General features: G+C 32.3%; 1 protein-coding gene across 1 annotated transcript in view; it reads left to right on the forward strand.

Annotated features, from left to right (window-relative positions):
- The first annotated feature begins 352 nt into the window (after nt 1-352).
- The window catches only part of LOC143043002 (uncharacterized), a 136,261-nt gene continuing 113,780 nt past the window's right edge, over nt 353-22,833 (forward strand). The window contains exon 1 of the mRNA XM_076215500.1: nt 353-671. Within this exon, the coding sequence (XP_076071615.1) occupies nt 362-671 (310 nt within the window). The 5' untranslated portion in view covers nt 353-361. The remainder of the gene's footprint in view (nt 672-22,833) is intronic.

Genomic DNA, 22,833 nt, shown 5'->3' on the forward strand with positions numbered 1-22,833 from the left:
AAAAACCGAAGACTCATATGGTCGGGTTCACAGAATATTTCTTAAATAATGGAGAATGCGCTATACTGAACATTACAATATTCAAAATATGAAATGTGGAAATTCATAAAACATTTCCATAATTGCAGGTGCACAGCTTCAACATATGCAATTTCCTATTAAGTTGCAGGGATCTGGTTTGAAAGCTGTGATAGAAGTTGATTACACGAAAAATTGTACCCGCTTTTATAAATTTTTCTTGAATAAAAGATCCTCAAACAATACTTAGCAGGTTCACAACTTCAACAGTTTATTATAATTGCTGCCTTATTCTACCTTTTCAGGCGATCATTTATTTTTACAGTATATTCCAGCGGCAACAATGGAAAAAATCCGTAAACTCTTAAAACGTACTTCAGGTTTTTTAACCGAAGAAGAGAAAAGTACCACAGATTCATTAGCCAAAGTAAAGAAACTTGACATAGGTTCTTTATCTGAAGAAGAGGATAATTTCCTTCGAATGTTTCGATTGATGAGTAATATTGCACCAAAAGCAGTAAGGGATAAGTTCGATCATCATTTCCCTCAAGCTACACTATCAACCATATTGACCACAAATAGAACATTTATCAATAACAATCTTTTTAGAATTATCAACAGGAAACAAATGGATCTTATGTACCCAAGTACAGGTAAATAAAATGTATATCTTCGGACAACAAATGGAAGTTTATAACAACCTTGTCTGGCTATATTGCCCTTGCACTGTCGGCAAATATATCTTTGGGTAGGGAATATGGAATTGTTATCTAACCCTCTATACATTTTTATATATATGATTGGCTTAAAGCAACCACGCGGAGACCGTGTATATGTCATGTTAGGTTAGTAGGCGGGGCTTATTTCAATACACGGCAAAGTTAGTAGTGGTGTTACGTCCCTTTACAAAATAAAACCAACAAAAACAACACGGTGATGAGGAAAAATCTGACAGTATTCAACAGACGAAGAAATTGATGATAAATGATTGAATACATTTCTTCATACACATTTAAAGCAAACAAGTTGTTATTAATGGCATGTTAAACAAATTGAATTATGTTCTAAATACAAATTATTGAAGGCTGGATCACTTTGATAGGCCACTAGTCTAAATGCCACATGCTAAGATAGTCGGTAAGATAAATTAGTGTGCTAATGACCTATTACGATATATATGGGGTCAGTAAATTCCATCTGGAGATTTGAGCTTCGCTCTCTTTCTTTTATTTTGAAAACTGATATAGATAGAAACAATATGACATCGACAAAAATGTTCAGAATGTCATGATCTACCTACTGGTCACTTCGATCAAATTGTCAATTTGTCATACGACTCTTATAGGGGTTTATGCCCTTCAAAGACGATTTTGGGCAGTTAAGGTGCCCTACGCTAGCAATCCATATTTGTTTTCCCCTCATGAATAAGAAATTAAGGACCTTTGACTTTATCTAGAGTGTTGGTTTGTTATTTATTACAAATGATTTGTATAACTAATTGGACATTGAAATATAAATTGCATTTTTTTGCTTTTGAAGTTTTAATGCTATAACTTGCTTAAAAGTGTGTTGAGAGAAAACCATGGTATATATATATTATCTGCAATTTGATGTTGTACCATACTTTGATAATTAGATATTCAGCTCAACAAGAATCCAAAGGAAAGAAGGCGGAGCTTAGCTATGGTACAACATATTCATTTGTATGTTATTCCATGGCTGAGGCTCCACCGATTTTGTGATATTCGCCTCTAACCAATTTAGTAAACTGAAAAACGTAAAAGGTCGTGAACATTTACCCGTTTTCATTTTATAACAAAAAGCAATAAATTATTTGTACCACATCCCAAAAATCTGTTTCAAACTAGATCGGATTGTTACGAGTAACAGTTCCATTAATTTTGGAAAAAAAACTTCTTTCAGTTTAGTTCTGAAAAAAATCACAGATTGTAGTACAATTTCCTTTGAGAAAATTCAATTAAATTTCGATTCAGAAGGGGGCGGTAACTCTAGGAAAAAGAAATAAATATCGGCAAGCGTAGCAAGGCAGAAGCACATTTTTGGACGATTTATTTAATTTGTTAAATTAATTTAATTTGAGGAAAAAACTTGATTTTTTTAGCGATCAAATAGGGGAACGTACACTATCTACGCTCCCTGGGTCCGCCACTGGTAATTGTTTTATCATACAAATTGTGTTTTGATGAATAATCTTAATATTATCGAATTAAAAAATTTATAAAAATATACTGAAATATACATTTTTTCAATGAGATGAACAACATGTTGATCATTTTATTTATATAAACATTATATATACCACGTGTCTTACTCATTAACATATTTAATTTAAACAAACCCATCCTTCGGATTCGTTTGTTTAAAAATGTAAACTCGTAAGAACCATGGTATATATAGTACTTGTTTTATATGCTGTTATTCTGAAAAGCAACAAATTATGTTGGAATATAGCTTTTCTACCTCAGGAATAGATTACCTTAGCTGTATTTGGCAAAACTTTTAGGAATTTTTGGTCCTCAAATCTCTTCAACTTCGTACTTTATTTGGCCTTTTATAACATTTTTGATTCGAGCGTCAATGATGAGTCCAGGAGGATTTGTTTTGGATCGGTTATTTAATTTTGTAAACTAAGAGGACAGATTATCAATTTTCTGCACTATTGAAGCAAGAATTTTCATTTTCATTAAAGCAAGGTACTAATTATTTATTTTCACAACTATATTTATAATATTCGAAAACATACAATTTTTGGAAAATGACGCTATCAGCGGCATGTTTCCGATACCATTGACCAGAACGTACGGAAGTCGATTATGTCTCCGCCTACCGCACTCGGTTTCATATTTACTATTTTACATACTAACTGGAATCTGCTTGTATTACGCTGCACTCAAACGAAACTCGATTTACAACTATGTAATGATAATATAAAGAAGAGATACTTTCCTAATTTTCAGACAAGGACTAAATGTAAAAATGTAAAAATGTAAAAATTAAAAGACAAAATTTAATGGATAATGGCACCTACATGTAAAACTAAAAACCTAGCTATATTGAAAGAAATAAGTTCTGGCTGATGAAATATACTGTGTAATTTTTATAATTGTATATGGGATCATTCCTAGCAGAATTTTTTAAAACACTTCTGATAATATTTAATGCAATAAAACATATTTTATACAATTTGAATTGAATAATCTTTCTGAAAATTGATATAATGAATAGTACTGATCATATATTATATTTTATATTCTATAAAGTGTGACCAAGAGTCACAATAACTTTCTTCAAATTAAGAGAGCCTTTAAACTCAAGCCTATGTTTCTTAGTTGAACAGTAAAATACTGCCTAGAAAATATCCTACAGAAAAGGGATAAGTTAAATTATACCAAAAATATTGACAGAAATTCTGTAAAAAAAAATGCTTTAAATTATAAGTGAAAGTGACACAATTGTGAATTTCAGAATCATTATTATTGTAAAATTAAACTATTAGATTAGCTTACACAGAAGCCCTTTGTCTTATTTCTCAGGGTATTTTATAGATTTAATATGAAGGTAAACTTTTTGGAAAAAATGGGGCTTTTTCTCTTGAACAGGTTGCTGCATCAGCTGCTTTACATATTTATTAACAAAGTATTGTATATATACTTTACCTGGATACTAGTAATTGGAAATGAAATGAAATTGGTGGGACAAATCTTGTGCATTTTACTTCAATAATGATCAATGATGATTAAATTTGACAAGAATTTGCCATTTGAAAAAATTAAATTTTGCAAGAACACATCACTATGAATTAACTTCTTGTTTGGCTTGATAAGCTAGTTTTTGCTCTTATTACTGTAGCTTACTCAGTAAAGAGATAATAATATAAGCAAGATTTTATTTTATGAAATACCTTCATTTCCTTTTTTCATATGTTTTTTTCCTACAGAATTTTCTTTGCAATGCATTTTCTATTGCTATTTTTGTGCTTTTGTCCATCCATACATTAGGCTATCAATAATTTGTCAGATCTGTCAGAATTTTCCAAGACGTTTACTGTAGCTATAAACGCCTTTATAAGCAACCAAAATTTTTTCCCAAAAAGGGGGGGCCCCCCCCCCTAAATCCGCCTCTGGAAACGTAGCTAAAACCAGATACAAATTGACATGGCTGGTGGTCACTAAAATTGATGTATAAAAGTAAAAAATGATGGCTTCAAAAAAGTGTATAAATTTGAAATAGGTTTCCCGGTTTTATTTAAGATTATAACCGTTCTTTTCTGTATTTGAATACGCAAACGTCAAGTTAGGAAAAATCGATTTTTTTTGGCGAACAAAAAAGATGGCTACTTTTTTTTTAGAACGGACAGGATAAAGGAATAGCGATAACAAGCTATTTTTTGTATGTTTGTATGTCGTAAAGAAATTATATTGGTCACAAAACCTACAAATTTTAAAATTGAATTATAATAAAAGCATGACAAGTTGCAAAAAATACTTTAAACGTCAATCTTTTAGCCGATTGATTTGGCGGACTTTTTGACGTTACGGACGACTGTAGCGCCACCTAATTAATTCCCCCTGCTATTGTTGCTAATAAAGCTTGACGACAACGGACCAATCGTAACTACTCGGCCATTCTCGCTATGCAGTACAATAACTTATTTCTTCGTGCAACCAGAAAGGCCGATTAGTTCCGATTGGAAAACGGACGTTTCCAATGACTTGCTTTCCAACTGAAACGATACAGTTACAGGGGAGGTAATGACGTTGCTAACGTAAAATGTTATTTTCGCAACGTCAAACTGTGACATACCGGGAAAAGATGCATTTTTCGACTGATTTTTATCATTCAAACTGATTTAATTTGAAAACGATTGCATGGACCCCTATTTTTTAAAACGACATTTTGTTTTATTTAGCAGGGAGATTATGTGAACCAAATTTTATAAAACTGTAAATAGTGCAATTTTTTTAATGTTGATAAATATACAGCAAAAAATTATATTTTTTTCTACATTCATGAACATTTGATAAATATGAGATATTTCTGAATACAAAATGTATAAACTTTTAGGATACTTATGAAATACAGAAATTACAAATGATTTAACAAAAAACAATTTGTGTTTAATCTTTTAAATCAAAAACGTTATGTCTTTCTTTTGAAAGAGAAAAAACGGCCACAAATCCGAATTTTGAACAAATATACAAAATTTTGACCTCATTTTACTCAAAAAGTAGCACATGAAGGTATATTTTTTATTACATATTTGATTTAATCAGGTAAAAAATAGTCTATATGGAAATTTTTATCAAAATGTAAATACGGGATCAAAACTGTATAGTATGCCCATAATTGTCCCTTTGGCAGCAAAAGGGTTAAACTAATTACGGTATGTGAAAATCAAGATTTGCAAAAAAAATATCCCAATACTAAAGAGAGTGGCGTCATTTTTAGCTCACCGGGCCCGAAGGGCCAAGTGAGCTTTTCTCATCACTTGGCGTCCGTCGTCCGTCGTCGTCCGTCGTCGTCCGGCGTTAACTTTTACAAAAATCTTCTCCTCTGAAACTACTGGGCCAAATTAAACCAAACTTGGCCACAATCATCATTGATGTATCTAGTTTAAAGTTTGTGTTTTTTTACCCGGCCAACCATCCAAGATGGCCGCCATGGCTAAAAATAGAACATAGGGGTAAAATGCAGTTTTTGGCTTATAACTCAAAAACCAAAGCATTTAGAGCAAATCTGACGTAGGTAAAATTGTTTATCAGGTCAACATCTATCTGCACTGAAATTTTCAGATGAATCAGACAACCAATTGTTGGGTTGCTGCCCCTAAATTGGTAATTTTAAGGAAATTTTACTGTTTTTGGTTATTATCTTGAATATTATTATAGATGGATATAAACCGTAAACAGCAATAATGTTCAGCAAAGTAAGATTTACAAATAAGTCAACATGACCAAAATGGTCAGTTGACCCCTTTAGGAGTTATTGCCCTTTATAGTCAATTTTTAACCATTTTTCGTAAATATCCATGATCTTTTACAAAAATCTTCTCCTCTGAAACTACTGGGCCAAATTAATCCAAACTTGGCCACAATCATCATTGATGTATCTAGTTTAAAAATTGTGTCTTTTGACCCGGCCAACCAACCAAGATGGCCGCCACGGCTAAAAATAGAACATGGAGGTTAAATGCAGTTTTTGGTTATTACTCAAAAACAAAGCATTTGGAGCAAATCTGACAAGGGGTAAAATTGTTTATCTGGTCAAGATCTATCTGCCCTGAAATTTTAAGATGAATGGGACAACTCGTTGTTAGAGTGCAGCCCCTAAATTGGTAATTTTAAGGAAATTTTGCTGTTTTGGGTTATTATCTTGAATATTATTATAGATAGAGATAAACCGTAAACAGCGATAATGTACAGCAATTTAAGACTCAAAAATAAATCAAAATGACCAAAATGTTCAATTGACCCCCTAAGAAGTTATTGTCCTTTATAATCAATTTTTAACAATTTTCATAAAATTTGTAAATTTTTACTAACATTTTCCACTGAAACTACACTGACAAGTTCATTATAGATAGAGATAATTGTAAGCAGCAAGAATTTTCAGTAAAGTAAGATGTACAAACACATCACAATCACCTCAACACAATTTTGTCATGAACTGTCTGCTTCCTTTGTTTAATTCACATATACCAAGATGAGCGACACAGGCTCTTTAGAGCCTCTAGTTCCTTAGAGCTTTTTCAGCTCTTTCATTAAATATTTGTTTATTATAAATAATACATGTATAGTCAATTCATTATGCACCATTTAATCAGAATTAATCATCATCATCATCATCATCATCCTCTGCAGAAATGAATTTTTCTATATGCCAGACTGCATGTACAAGTATGCATACATACACAGTATTAAAGTTTGATTGTAACTAAGGTCTTTTAAAAGTATTGTCAAACATGTTTCAAATTGTTTTTGAAGGGTTTTTATACGACCGCAAAAATAATTTTTGCGGTCGTATATTGGTATGACGTCGTCGTCGTCGTATAACTCTAGTATAAGTAAATAGAAATCTATGAAATTTTAACACAAGGTTTATGACCACAAAAGGAAGGTTTGGATTGATTTTGGGAGTTTTGGTACCAACAGTATAGGAATAAGGGGCTAAAAAAGGGCCCAAATAAGCATTTTGTTTTGTTTTCGCACAATGACTGTAGTATAAGTAAATAGAAATCTATGAAATTTTAACACAAGGTTTATGACCACAAAAGGAAGGTTGGGATTGATTTTGGGAGTTTGGTTCCAACAGTTTAGGAATTAGGGGCCAAAAGGGTCCAAAATTAAACTTTTTTGTTTGATTTCATAAAAAATTGAACTATGGGGGTTCTTTGATGTGCCGAATCTTACCGTGTATTTAGATTCTTAATTTTTGGTCCCGTTTTCAAAATTGGTCTACATTAAAGTCAAAAGGGTCCAAAATTAAACTTAGTTTGATTTTAACAAAAATTGAATGCTTGGGGTCTTTGATATGCTGAATCTAAACATGTACTTAGAGTTTTTTTTTATTATGGGCCCAGTTTTCAAGTTGGTCAAAACTAGGGTCCAAAATTAAACTTTGTTTGATTTCAACAAAAATTGAATATATGGGATTCTTCGATATGCTGAATCTAACCATGTATTTAGATTTATGATATTTGGGCCCGGTTATCAAATTGGTCCACAGTGAGGTCTAAAGGGTCCAACATTGAACTTTATTTGATTTCATCAAAAATTGAACTCTTGGGGTTCATTGATATGCTGAATCTAACCATGTATTTAGAATTTGGATACTGGAATACCACAAAGGGATGGTAAGAATTGTCTTTGGGAGTTATGGCTCAAACCGTTAAGGAACAAGGTGCAAAAAAGGGAGGGAAAGGGTTTCCAGGTTAATGGACAATTACTTAAGTACAAAACATAAATTAAAAGCAGTGTAAGGTTGGTAATCGAAACTCATTTGAATATCTCACCTAAACTGCTTTAAATTATGTATATTGGAAATTTGCCAAAAACTTTATTATTAAGAAATTCCATTGGAAAGGACAAGGTTCACTTAAGGCACAAAATGGCATAAAATATCAACTTTATCATAAAACACCAAAATGGTCACAATTTGGTTCGTAAATGGGTCTATTTCAAAAGCCTTAATGCTTTTCAAATCAGTTTTTATCATAACGATACATAATATTCTCCAAAGTAGGCCCATTTAGGACATTTTCTTAAAATATGATTATTTTGTACAATTTTCAGACCTAAAAGCTTTAGTAAAACCTTGGCTGCCATCTACGATCTAAAATGTTTTGTAACCAAAAAATTCCAATTTTGATATAGAATTCATCAATATAATAACTTTTTGGATCGTAGGAAGGTGCAAACAAAATATATTTTTGTCTTAGTAGTATTATCACAAGTATTTCTATGTAAAATTTGTAATTGTTTGGCCCAATTTAAAAAACATAAAAAAAATTAGGGCCAATTTTAACCCTTCGTGAACCTTCTCCTTTGCCAATAACTTTAGTTTAATGAACTTCATTGGAAATTTGCCAATATAAAATGTTGCTGATGAAGCTTTTTTGTTTAACTCACCTAAACTGCTTTTAAATTATGTATATTGGAAATTTGCCAATATAAAATGTTGCTGATGAAGCTTTTTTGTTTAACTCACCTAAACTGCTTTTAAATTATGTATATTGGAAATTTGCCAATAACTTTAGTTTAATAAACTTCATTGGAAATTTGCCAATATAAAATGTTGCTGATGAAGCTTTTTTGTTTATTTTCAGCCATGATTATTATTCTTTGAAAATTGGAGTTATCTTTCTTTGTCCAGAATAGTAGTTGAATCAACTTAATATACAATATGCAATGCAATATTCACTTTTACTACCAACTGATAAATTAAAAAAATCTTTGCCATTCACAGTCAGGATCCTACTTCGTCAAAATTATCTCCCCATTACGCCAGTTCATTTTCACAATCGTAGAAATGGAAGCCATTGTAGCGATGACGCGCTTCCAATTTTGCTCTTGGAAACAGATTAATTTATCCACATTGCACCAATACGATCCTTTATATGTCAGTTATATTTTAAAAGACAAATGTATCAACTAGCTAATGAGCATCAGTTAATGATCTTGTCTGCATTGATTCAACTTAAAACTATTGTCTGATTGGTTGCCAGGTGGAATTTTCGAAAAATCATAAACATTTAAAAAAATTCTAATTAAATATTTCGTGGAAGGGCAGACTAGATTTTTTTAGTGTTTGAAGACTATAAACCCTAGTTATCACACACAAAAAAATAGAATTTTTCGAAGATATGCATTTTCATCATCCAACTTGTAAGACTGTCGTCAAGTACTTTCAGTAAAAAAATAGCTATTCGAACACACCTTCTCTGTTTTTGTGACTCATTAGATAGGTATTTCACTTGACCCATAAAGGACAAGGTACGATAAGCATCAGAGAACGGCCCCCTAATTTCGTTCAAATTAAAAGTGACTTGCCATTAATTATAATACATTATTTTTAAAGTTCAAAACGTACATTTTTGTAAACATCAACAGATTTTTCAACTTCCGGTGATATTATTCATGCTCTGTTGCTGTAAAGACCTCAAGATTCGCGAAAAGGGCAGAAAATGGCAGTTTCCAAATCTTTTTTCTGAATTTTAAACTATGAGCGTACCTACGACCCACGATCATATTTATACCAGATATTCCTTGAACATAAATGATTATGCAATTCAAATAATTTAGTGGGTCGTAAGTGAGGCCCCTCATGGGGGGGGGGGGGGGTCCTAGTAATCACATAATCACCATTTTTTTGCCAATATAATCACATAATCATTAAATATTTGCTTATCTTTTGTAATCAAATAATCATAAACTAAAAATACAGTCCTAGGTAATCAAATAATCATGAAATATTTGGCTTAATAATCAACTAATCATTAAAAAAACGGCCAAGTAATCACATAATCAAAAACCCCATGAGGGCCCTCGTAAGTACGCTCATAGTTAAAAATTAAAAAAAGTGACAAAAAATCGTCGTACTTTTCATTGAATTATCGAAATTTTTAACCGAACTGCGGACCGGAGATGATTTCCGGTATTTACTGGATCCGACGATGGAAATGTATTCATGCTACGCTATAATAATGGCTAGTTTCTTTAGGACGAAAAATAAACATATTTGAGACAGAAAAACAGGATATTCCTGTATTCTTTATTCTTGAATTTGAAGTGACATTTCAGCAGACTGTCGAAATTTGACCCAAAATTAGACGGAACTGTGACAAACTTCAGAAAAATTCTGGGAACGTAATTGTGAATGAATATAATAACTGTTTCATACTCAAAAAGTGCAGATATATACGTATTTTGTTTCATAATTGACGAAATCGTCGCCCTGGAATGTTTTAATCTCCGTTGACACTTTTGTGAAAAGTGCTTTCTTTCACGTCCGCATTTCTATCAAGTATGACATGCCAAGATAACATTTTAGACAATCATTTAATATAAATGCAGATGGCGAAAATAAATTACAGAACTGTGAATAATAACATACATTGTAGTTCATATGACATAAGAAGACACCATGTGACAATTTTAATTAGTTAATTGTGTAAGTGTAACAAGAATCAAGATTAAACAAAAATATCCAACACTTTTGTGATCTAAATTATGTATCTTGAGTTATTTTTGGTCATGGTGTTGAATTTATTGGACTTATTATTTGTAATTGTTTCCCGCCTTCCCGTTGTTCTATTTTGACGACAACGCGTGCTACTTCGTATTTCTTGTTTGCAAATCATTCTATACATATCTTTCCGTTAAAATTTGCATGCATAAAGTATTTGTCACTGGACGGTCAGAAAACAACATTCAATCAATCATATATCTTCTAAAATAACAGCACTACATGTATAATGAATTTAGACATATTCAAAAGAATAAAGCTTCTTTTATTTTTTAATCAGATATTTACACGTCAAAGAAAATAAAATAAGTATTGAATATGAAAGGAATAAAACGCATCATAATTAACGATATCTTGCTTGTAAAACGTGTGTTTCGCAAACAAAAGACTCATTAGTGACGGTTGAATATGAAAATGTCAAAAGACCATAACTTGAAGGCTCAAAGTTCAGATTTTTTTGTGTGCGAAATACAGCTAATAAAGGTTATTTATTCCTGAATATATTATCCGTATTTTTTTTGCAAACAATATAAAGTTTTGTTAACAGTTATTTCATAAAATTGACTATTTCAATAATAATTCATGTTTACACAAAGTGCTAACTTTTGGAGATCGTGTTGCTGCATGGGTTGTTTGTTTCATTAATTTTTATTGTGCTATAGCTAAAAATGTTACAGTCCACAGGAAGACATATTACCCTAACTTGACACTCCGATCCAACTAGTCTTTGTGCTTACCCCTTAATGCCAATTGAGTAACGGAAATCAGCAAATACCAATTTTTAAGTCTTAGGTTTGACCAGGCCGGTGCCAGAACCCACGATATCAGGCGTTTTAATTCATTTATTATATTTATTTAATTGTACATTGAATTAATAAAAGGGTGCATACTGTAAGAATCCATCTTATATGAATTATATACATACACATCCACCCAAAAGAAATAACTTTTGCAACATATATAGAAAGAAGATGTGGTATGAGTGCCAATGATACTACTCTCCTTCCAGGACACAACATGTAAAAAAAATCAATTATAGGTCAAAGTACCACCTTTAATACAGAGCTTTGGCTTACACCGACCAGCATGCTATCAAGGACACACAAGTGACTAATGTAGCAATTCAAACAGGAAAACCAACGGTTTAATCTTTATATAAAAAGAAAACCAAGAAACGAGGAACACATATGAACCACAACGACCACTGAACAGGTTCCTTACTAGTTGCAAACAAACGCAGCATGTGTAAACGTTGAAACAGGCGACAACCTTCACCCTAACCCGAACTCAAATTAGTAACTTGCATGTCCAATTATAACTGTAGTTCATTTTGATAAACTAATTACAAAAACACAAAAACAAAACGAAAAAATACAAAGTGCAAATAAATCACATACATGCATTTTACATGATATTTCACAAATCAGGAAAGTGAAACCATTTTTCGTCATTGCCAGTATCCACATCATAATTACAGATAATAAAAATGTTCCATAGATATAGGAAGATGTGGTATGAGTGCCAATGATCATACAACTCTCCATCCAATTAACAATTTATAAAAGTTAACCATTATAGGTCAGTGTACGGCCTTTAACACGGGGCCTTGGCTCACACCGAACAACAAGCTATAAAGGGCCCCAAAATTACTACTGTAAAACCATTCAAACCACAGTCCATTTCATCGTGAAAGAAACATCAGTTTATTCTGTACTCAGTTTTCACTTGTCTTTGTCAATTTTCCCTGGCTTCCAAGATGAAATGAATGGATACATTATGTTAAACATAACTATTCTTCTTCCTTTTTGGAATTTTATTCTCATACACACTTGTCCGGGTCTACATTTATTTAGCTTTAATACATTGACTTATGATATTTGGCATACAGTGTATAGCCATGACTTAGATATCATAACAGTCTAATATCATTATGACATTTACCGTTGATCTCAAGCTAGGTCCAATTAATTGACCTTTAACTTTCATGGTTAAATGATTGTCCAACCCTTGAACCATATATGTTCTTACAGGCTATGCCATTTTCTTTACTGCACAATAGGATTAATTTCTTGGGTCAATTAATGCCTCGTTAATAACTCCAAAAATGATTTATATCCCCCCCCTTTTGCCTTAATAAGTCGTTTCTAATTCACCATAGGTTTTGTACCCATGCAGAGGACACCTTCACATTCACATTCCAACACCTACATCATATTAATTCGTAATTGCCTGGATTAGACATTTTATTCCACACAATGTCTGTATTTGGTACAAGTCACGTCTCTTTCATTCCATTAACTGTTAAGAATCTTTAAAAGCTGTTCAAACTCATCTCAAATTATTAAATCCTATATATTGTTGTTTTCATGAAAAGACTTTCACATTGAAACAAAGGTGTTGTAGTTGTCTACAATTTAAAAAAATTGTTTGCTGTTGCTAAGCAAGATGTGGGATTCTATACTCAATATAGAATTCGTCCAAAAAATAATGATAATCTAGATGTTTATATAATAGTGAAACACTGTATTAGGAAGTATATTCCTAAAAAATAACTAAGTTCATACTTCAAAAAATATAAAGAACCTATTATTGCATGGTTGATATGCACTTGTTATGTAGCTTAGTTGTTGATCAGCGTGTAGTGACCTACAATTGAACTAAGTTTTCATTTCTAACTAAACATGTTCACAAACAGACAATCAATTTAATGTGTTCAATAAAATGACTAATTGATTTGTAGTTGGCTTTAATTCAAACATGTTTTGCTGTTGCTAAGAAACACTTGTGTTGCATGCTCAATACGGAATTTGTAAAGAATAAAAAAAGATGTATATGAAAAAATATTGGAATGAAACACCAAATGGAAAGAAAAATCTTCAAACAATTGCTTAATTCATACTTAAGAGGGGCAAGCACCAATTTTTTAACCGTTGCTAGGCAACATTTCTATTGCCAAGGTTGTTTTTTAGCATATAATAAACAAAATCAAAGGGTATTTTCATTTGTGACTTCAAGTTCTTCTTGGACAAACAATATTATTTGCAAATATTTAAATTTTTACTGATAAAGCAATTAATATGTGATAATTTTCATTCTTAATAAAAACCGTTGCTAGGCAACCTTCCTTTCACCGGAACACAATAAAATCATAATTTTTTCAAATGTCTACACTAACACCATCATTGATATCAATATAAACTTATTTGGAGAGGGGGAAGCGAGACGATGTATGAAATATTCTTACTTTGTAAGATATCAAGACAAAATACTCAACTCAAACACGCCCTTACATAAAAAGGTGCACTCGATTTTCTCTTTTCGATACAATTGTTACCTATTTTTTGGAATTTTTTCTTCAGTCACATAATGGAAGGGCAGACACGAAAATTACTGAACTAATAGATTGATATGTTTTCCGTCCGTGGTAATTTTTTCAAAAAAATCGGAGGTTATGCATTTTCGTCATCCAACTTGAAAGATACCCATGTCGTCGACTTGATATGTAATTGTTCTGCTGAACTATGTACTAGATAAATTGAAAACTTATGCAAATGGTGTTTTTGAAATAAAACACTGCGTTATGGAGAAGAAAATTGCAGGTTTGTTTGTTTCTAATAACTTTAAAAAAAAATTGTCACTCTATTTCTCTAATAAAGAGCTTCGATTCTTTTGTTCTATTTCAACCTGGTTTCCGACTGTTCAGTGATTACAAGCACTTTGATTACCATTCTAGGGTTATGCCCCTTTACAAGTGGAAAAATTGAAGATTTTTTTCGTTTTTGTTCTCTTAAATTAAAGTCATAAGAAACGAGTGACCGGTGAAAAATAATGTTATCCCAATTCTTGAACCAATGCATACAAACATCATAAACTTAGTCTTCTGTGCACGAATTTATAATTTTTTTCGCATAATTTTTTTTTTCAATCGGTCAGTGTTGTTGTCAAATTATGGCAGGTAATTAAAGTTCGTGTTTTGAAGCCGAAGTTTAACGATTGTCACCTGTTTGTCAACAATCAACAAGAAATCAACAAAAAAGCATGGACATTGAGCACGTGTTTAACATGTAAAATCAGATAATAGTTTATTTTAAGGACATCCATGAGTATTGCGATCACCGGATTTTTACGAGATGGGTCAGGTCACTTTGCATACGGAAATAATTAATAGTTATCCCACGATGACGCGGTGTGTCAGTGTAAGATCATCCCGATGGCCGGAGGCCAGAGGGTGATCTAACACTGACACACCAAGTCTGAGTGGGATAACTATTTTACATCCCAGCTGTTTTAGATTAGACGAAAAACCATTTACAATTCATAAAATCTAGTTTAGAACGCCACACAACCATTATAATATACTTTATACATTACTATATGATTTATACCCTTTTTGACCCCCGAACACGATGAGTAGATATCAAACAATGTCAACTCGCCCCACCGGCCAATCGGCCCAACCTATATCGCCACTTTATGAAAAGAATCGCCCCACTCTTGTTTACCGACTCGCCCCACTTTTGAAAAAGTGCAAAATCAAACAGAACAATCACTGACAACTCACTTATTAACGAAAAGGTCTTAAACCCCACTGAATAAAGGTCTGCCAACTCGCCCCACTTATAAAAATATCTTGTTAAATTACTGATAGTTCGTATCCAGTCGTCCTGGTGTAGTGGTTGTGTCGTGGCTTGATATGCTAAAGGTCTTGAGTTCGAATCCCAGCATATACACTGGATTTTTTCTACGTGAATTTTGATAGATAGTCTTTTCCGTATAATTGTATATTTAATTGTAAGTTTTATAGTGGATTTGACATTCCCGCCAAAATGTTACAGAACAAAGGAAAGCATGCATAACAAAGAAACTCAAACTGGGGTGATCTGGTAGGGGTGATCCGGCTCAGATCACCCCTGTTAGAACAAAGGAGCTGGGATGTAATGTCGGAGGAATTGCTTCCTGGAAATAAAGTAAACTTCTTCTGAATATGAACAAATAAAAGAATTCTCTTCAGAAAAAAGTATATGTACATAAGTTTTATAATGAAAACTATCCATTGAGTTATAAAAAGTCATACGCATTATTTTTTTTAATTTGAGGTTTCTTGTGACTTTAAGTGTTTCTCAACTAAATTTAATGAAATGTTTATATAATTCTTAGTACCTCTAAACTCAGTTCAAGTTCAATTTTTGGCAGCTTCTTTTTTACAGTTCTTGAGTTATGTCCCTTTTTAACGTCATATGCTAGTGGGGGCATCTTCTGTGTCCCTTTGGACACATTCCCCATTTATTTTTTTAAAAGTCACTATTAATTAAACTTAATTTTAACCATGACATTTTATATTTTAATATTTTATTTTGTATTTAAATGAGTAGTGATTGTTGTAAACTCCATTAGAAATTTGAATTGAGATCATTTTTGGAATAAGGGAAAGGGGGAGATGAACAAAAATTGTGGGGTGGGGGTGTTCAATTTTTCAGATTTCAGAAATAAAAAGAAAATTTCTTCAAACATTTTTTTTTTGAGAGGAATAATATTCAACAGCAAAGTGAATTGCTCAAAAATAAAAAATAAATGTTTAAGTTCATTAGACCACATTCATTCTGTGTCAGAAACATATGCTCTGTTAACTATTTAATCACAATCCAAATTCAGAGCTGAATCCAGCTTGAATGTTGTGTCCATTCTTGCCCCAAGCGTTCAGGGTTCGACCTCTGCGGTCGTATAAAGCTGCGCCCTGCGGAGCATCTGGATGGAACTGCTGAAGGCCCAAGAAGCTATAGAAAAAATGATGCAACATCATGCTTTCTGGGTGTTCCCCAGATCACGGGTGTCATTCGGTTTAACAAGAGAAATGATCGTGAAAGAATATCTAACGGTGGTCAAGTATTACGAGACGATCGTGAAAGCTCTGGTACCGGATCGTGAAAGATATTTAATGTTAATTCTAGTTCAGAATCTGTGAAAAAAATCGCTTAATTTTCAAAACGCGGAACAAATCCAAACAAAAAAATATGTTGTCTGTCAAAATAGTCAAACCTCCTCAACATTACTGTGCATTTAGATAAAGAAAATATGCAGTACTTTATATGAAAAAACACAGAAGGCGCAATGCATGTCTATAGAATTAATAAAAAAAACCCACGCTATTTGTACCTATAATGGTCATATTTCAATATATCATGATATATTTGAAATTCAATCTTTGGTGTATCTGATAGTACAGTAAAATAAAAGTATGCTCTCTCCTTAAAACATATTATTTGTTTATGAAAACCTTGAGTGTTGTTGAATTTTCATCAAACTTGATCGTGAAAGATCAGGCAACGCATTATTTTGATCGTGAAAGATAATGCGTGACCAGACTTAATACTAGTAATCAGAAATCAATATTTATTTCACCACTTGATATACATGCAACTGGTTGAAGCCTGTAACTGTTTTGATAAGAATGAACATATTAAAGTAACATTTTTATGCAATTAAGCTGCATTATGCGAGCACCCTAGATTTGTGTTCTACCCAATAAATGCTGAAATACTTGCCTTGTTATTATCTAGATGGCTACTATGACGTTACGCACAGTGTTCGGTTTAGTAATGGTAACGTTACTCGACGTAGTTTTTAATTATTTCATCCGACTTCTGTACAAAACGCCAAAGCTTTGCACTGTATTTAATACAGCTGGCATTAAGATGTTTAACTTCTTATTTAGAAAAAATAATAGACTGTATACATGACTGATTATACATTTTTGACAAATAAACTTTACTTCATCGTAATCTTATTGAAAATATATATTTCAAGTATTTGTCACTGTCCATGCATGTCAATTGTTCAGAATGCATACATCCTCTATGATGCTCAGGATTCCGTCATCACAAGTATCTTAGTCTAGGCATGTACATCGTGTGGAAACAGCCAGTTTCAAAGCTGTTTTGTGCTTTAAAAGTATAAATGTTATCAACCGCCTTTAACTGTAGTTTTCCAACTATAAATAGCGAATAATTTTATGGTCTTCTTACCCGTACTATCAACACCCCAAATATGTGTCTTTCAAGAAGATTATAATGTTTGTGGATGCGTGGAAATGACTGTTAGTGTATACAACCAACATTCTTTCTAGCAGGCACATACATGTTTCCAAAGTAGAAAAGTTATTTTTTTATCAAAAACTTCTACGCCTTGAAGATCAGCACATGGTTTACAACAATATGATTAAAGTCAAATTTTCTTGGTGATTTATTATCTTTTCAGAGAAATTATTAAAAAATATCTCCAAAAATATATTATTACACAGAACATGTTAAATGCTATATAGCTAATGACACAAACTTGAAATGCTAAACTTGCAGTTAATGGAAAAAAGAATTATGTATAAATTACGTTACATTTCATACGTTCCGTGCAAAAAACGTTCAAATTGGACGTGGTAACATTTTGGGGAGACACGGACAACTTGACGGAAATTGATGAAAAATTTAGCGTTTCCTTAACATTGAAGGCCTAAACAACTCTTCAAACAAATTACATTTCAGTAGTAACATTTGTTTTCATAGTTCATTTGTCTGTCATTTAAATTATCATAGTACTGAAAAATCTTGAACAATGGCTCTATGGTAACATTTAAGGGAGACACGGAAAATACTGAAAAAAAATAAAACGAGAGAAGCTGTGTTAGAAATAAAAACGTGTTCGTAAAATTCAATAAAATTACATTTACTTGTAGAGGTGGCGAACCCTTTCTATAATTTATGTGAAAATATTGTAATATCGAAGTGCTTGCTTTCATTTTCGTATACTCGAATTTTCAAATCTTACAGCTTTATGGAATTTCGAAAATGGCCGCCAGATTGCGAACTGACATGACATTTATCGTGACCTTTTCACACCATGAACATGATCATATTATATCCCACATGTACAAATTTCATAGGAATCCATTCAGAAGTTTTTTTTTTTTTCTTCGTTTATATTTGGATGGTCAGTTATTGTTGTTACGTCTTACACGGCAAAAATGGCTGTATGAACGCAGAATTATTGCTTAATTATGAAATAATACATAACATTAAATTTATTAAAATCAGGTTTTATTTAATTTCGATTCAAATGATGAATCAAGACAAGTAACTATTTAATAATACGCAGAAATGATTTGTTTTTGTCCTAATATTGCATCAAGAAATGATCAAATGAAACATAGACCGAATACCGTGCGTAACGTCTATGTTATATATAACTAATTGAACACTTTTTTATACGACCGCAAAATTTGAAAAAATTTTCGTCGTATATTGCTATCACGTTGGCGTCGTCGTCGTCGTCGTCGTCGTCCGAATACTTTTAGTTTTCGCACTCTAACTTGAGTAAAAGTGAATAGAAATCTATGAAATTTTAACATAAGGTTAATGACCACAAAAGGAAGGTTGGGATTGATTTTGGGAGTTTTGGTCCCAACATTTTAGGAATTAGGGGCCAAAAAGGGACCAAATAAGCATTTTCTTGGTTTTCGCACTATAACTTTAGTTTAAGTTAATAGAAATCTATGAAACTTTGACACAAGGTTTATGACCACAAAAGAAAGGTTGGGATTGATTTTGGGAGTTTTGGTTCCAACAGTTTAGGAATTAGGGGCCCACAAAGGGCCCAAATAAGCATTATTCTTTGTTTTCGCACAATAACTTTAGTTTAAGTAAATAGAAATCAATGAAATTTCAACACAATGTTTATGACCACAAAAGGAAGGTTGGTATTGATTTTGGAAGTTAAGGTCCCAACAGTTTAGGAATTAGGGGCCAAAAAGGGACCCAAATAAACATTTTTCTTGGTTTTCGCACCATAACTTTAGTATAAGTAAATAGAAATCTATGAAATTTAAACACAAGGTTTATGACCATAAAAGGAAGGTTGGTATTGATTTTGGGAGTTTTGGTCCCAACAGTTTAGGAATAAAGGGCCCAAAGGGTCCAAAATTAAACTTTGTTTGATTTCATCAAAAATTGAATAATTGGGGTTCTTTGATATGCTGAATCTAACTGTGTATGTAGATTCTTAATTTTTGGTCCCGTTTTCAAATTGGTCTACATTAAGGTCCAAAGGGTCCAAACTTAAACTTAGTTTGATTTTAACAAAAATTGAATCCTTGGGGTTCTTTGATATGCTGAATCTAAAAATGTACTTAGATTTTTGATTATTGGCCCAGTTTTCAAGTTGGTCCAAATCGGGGTCCAAAATTAAACTTTGTTTGATTTCATCAAAAATTGAATAATTGGGGTTCTTTGATATGCCAAATCTAACTGTGTATGTAGATTCTTAATTTTTGGTCCCGTTTTAAAATTGGTCTACATTAAAGTCCAAAGTTTGATTTTAACAAAAAATGAATTCTTGGGCCTCTTTAATATGCTGAATCTAAACATGTACTTAGATTTTTGATTATGGGCCCAGTTTTCAAGTTGGTCCAAATCAGGATCCAAAATTATTATATTAAGTATTGTGCAATAGCAAGAAATTTTCAATTGCACAGTATTCAGCAATAACAAGAAATCTTCAATTGCACAGTATTGTGCAATAGCAAGAAATCCTCAATTGCACAGTATTGTGCAATAGCAAATATTTTCAATTGCACAGTATTGCACAATAGCAAGAAATATCAAATTGCACAATATTGTGCAATAGCAAGAAATTCCAATTAGATTTCAATTGGAGTTATCTTTCTTTGTCCAGAATAGTAGTTGAATCAACTTAAATCATTGTTTTATACAATATACAATGTATATTCACTTTTACTACCAACTGATAGATTAAAACAATCTTTACCATTCAGTGATAACAAGCACTTTTTTTACATTTTAATATTTTATGATGTATTTAAATGAGTAGTTATTGTTGCAAACTTCATTAGAAATTTGAATTGAGATCAGTTTTGAAATAAGGGAAAGGGGGATGTGAAAAAAAAATTGGGGGGTCATTTTTTTTCATTTCAGATTTCATAAATAAAAAGAAAATTTCTTCAAACATTTTTTTGAGAGGATTAATATTCAACAGCATAGTGAATTGCTCAAAGGCAAAAAATTTTTTTTAAGTTCATTAGACCACATTCATTCTGTGTCAGAAACCTATGCTGTGTCAACTATTTAATCACAATCTAAATTTAGAGCTGATTCCAGCTTGAATGTTGTGTCCATACTTGCCCCAACCGTTCAGGGTTCAACCTCTGCGGTCGTATAAAGCTGCGCCCTGCGGAGCATCTGGTTAATACTTTTTTTTTCTGGATTACAAAAAATATGACCAGAAAAACCTTAAATGATCGTCGAATCACCCAAAAGTTTTGAAGTATAGGAAGTAGTGCTCATTAGGAATCCTTGTGTAGTTTATTATGACCTGTGCTTTTGGCTAAGATGTCAATGAACAATTGTATGAAATATTTAATCGCCGAAAATCTCTTAAGACAAGTAGTTTAAATTTCCCAAATGGCAAAAGTAGTAGGAATATTGTTTGTCATCAATACGTAGTACAACTACATGTACGTCAGTAGACTTATATAATAAGTTCAACTGTTCATGCTGTTGGCGGCTATTTCAAATAAGAAGACGAAATTATGATTTTTCTATTTGGAGGCAGGGGTGCAAATTAGCGGTGGTCCGAGGTCCGCGACCTTCCACTTTTGCAAGCGGAATTTCGACTTGGTTTCTAGCTACGCCCAACGGAGTCACCTTACACTTGAAAGAAAATAAGAAATAACTTTGCAAACCTTTTCACGAAAGTCTCCAAATAAACGATCTAAAAACTTATATTATTCATGTTTGTTCAGCCGCGAGCTTTATCCAGAAAATCGCCGACAAACAGTGTGTAAATTTGAGTAAAATCGTATCTGATTGACAAAAACACATTGTAAACACAATAACAATGGCTGCCGTGAAGACAAAATTTTACAATATCGGATCCGATTACGGAAGCGGATAAGGGTAATTCCGGGTTTTGGCGATCAACTACAAAAAAATCCAGGCAGGTGACAAAATACATCTATACATGGTAAATAAATCCAATACAATGTGACAGCTGGGAACAGTATATATAACATTCTAACATGACGTCCTTCAAACGCTTTGAGTACACACCCGTGGTAAAATATGAATATATTGTTTGGGCTGTTCCGATCGTACTCCCACGTCATATGCTTTTTTATGAATGAGCTTCCCGACGTCATAGAACAATGACGTAAGAATATAAGCATTTTACGGGGAAAATACACGCTTGTGAGACCGAAAACATCACAACAAAGAAACGTCAACAAACGATGCTAAAATGTGTTATAAGCCATATGTTTTTATATATTTGAGATATATATATTTTTTTTTTTTTTTTTTTTTTTTTTTTTTATTTCCAATTATGGGCCCCAAAGGGCATAAACATTACAACATCAATAATTTTTTCATAATACAATACAAACAATGAGATAAAAAAAAAAAAAAGTTAAACGAGAACTATTTAAGTTCTTAAAGAATACGTAGATAAAGAATCTATAGTATGTTGGTTTTTTTTAATACTAATGCATTTTATTACAAGTGTGGTTGATATAGATAACAAACAAGCAGCCCAAAAAGAAAAAAAAAGAAAAATAGATATCCACATATGTATAGTACACAAAAAGTTGGATCAATTAAATATATAATAATTAGCCAAAAAGAAAGTAGAAATTAAACATGTCCATGACTCATCCTGTGTCAGCAGCAAATAGGAAAGCATTATGGTTTCCTAAAGGCAACTGACACCAGGGGACGATACCTTATGGGCCATAGGCATGTAAAATGTGTGTAAATGTCTCTTTCCTACCTGTATCAAAAGCAAACAAGGAAGCATCATAGGTAACTTGAATGAAGTTGATACCAGGGGACGATGCCTCAAGGATATAAGAGAACATTTGAATAAATAATATATCTTAACAATTATTTTTTTTTTTTAATCGGCTAGTATGTTTGTGATATTCAGATGAATATAATTTTCTATGTCCAATCAAATGTATATACACACATAGATTTCCTTTAACTAATCTTC

This window comes from Mytilus galloprovincialis, chromosome 8, assembly GCF_965363235.1.
Source record: "Mytilus galloprovincialis chromosome 8, xbMytGall1.hap1.1, whole genome shotgun sequence".
NCBI classification, from domain to species: domain Eukaryota; kingdom Metazoa; phylum Mollusca; class Bivalvia; order Mytilida; family Mytilidae; genus Mytilus; species Mytilus galloprovincialis.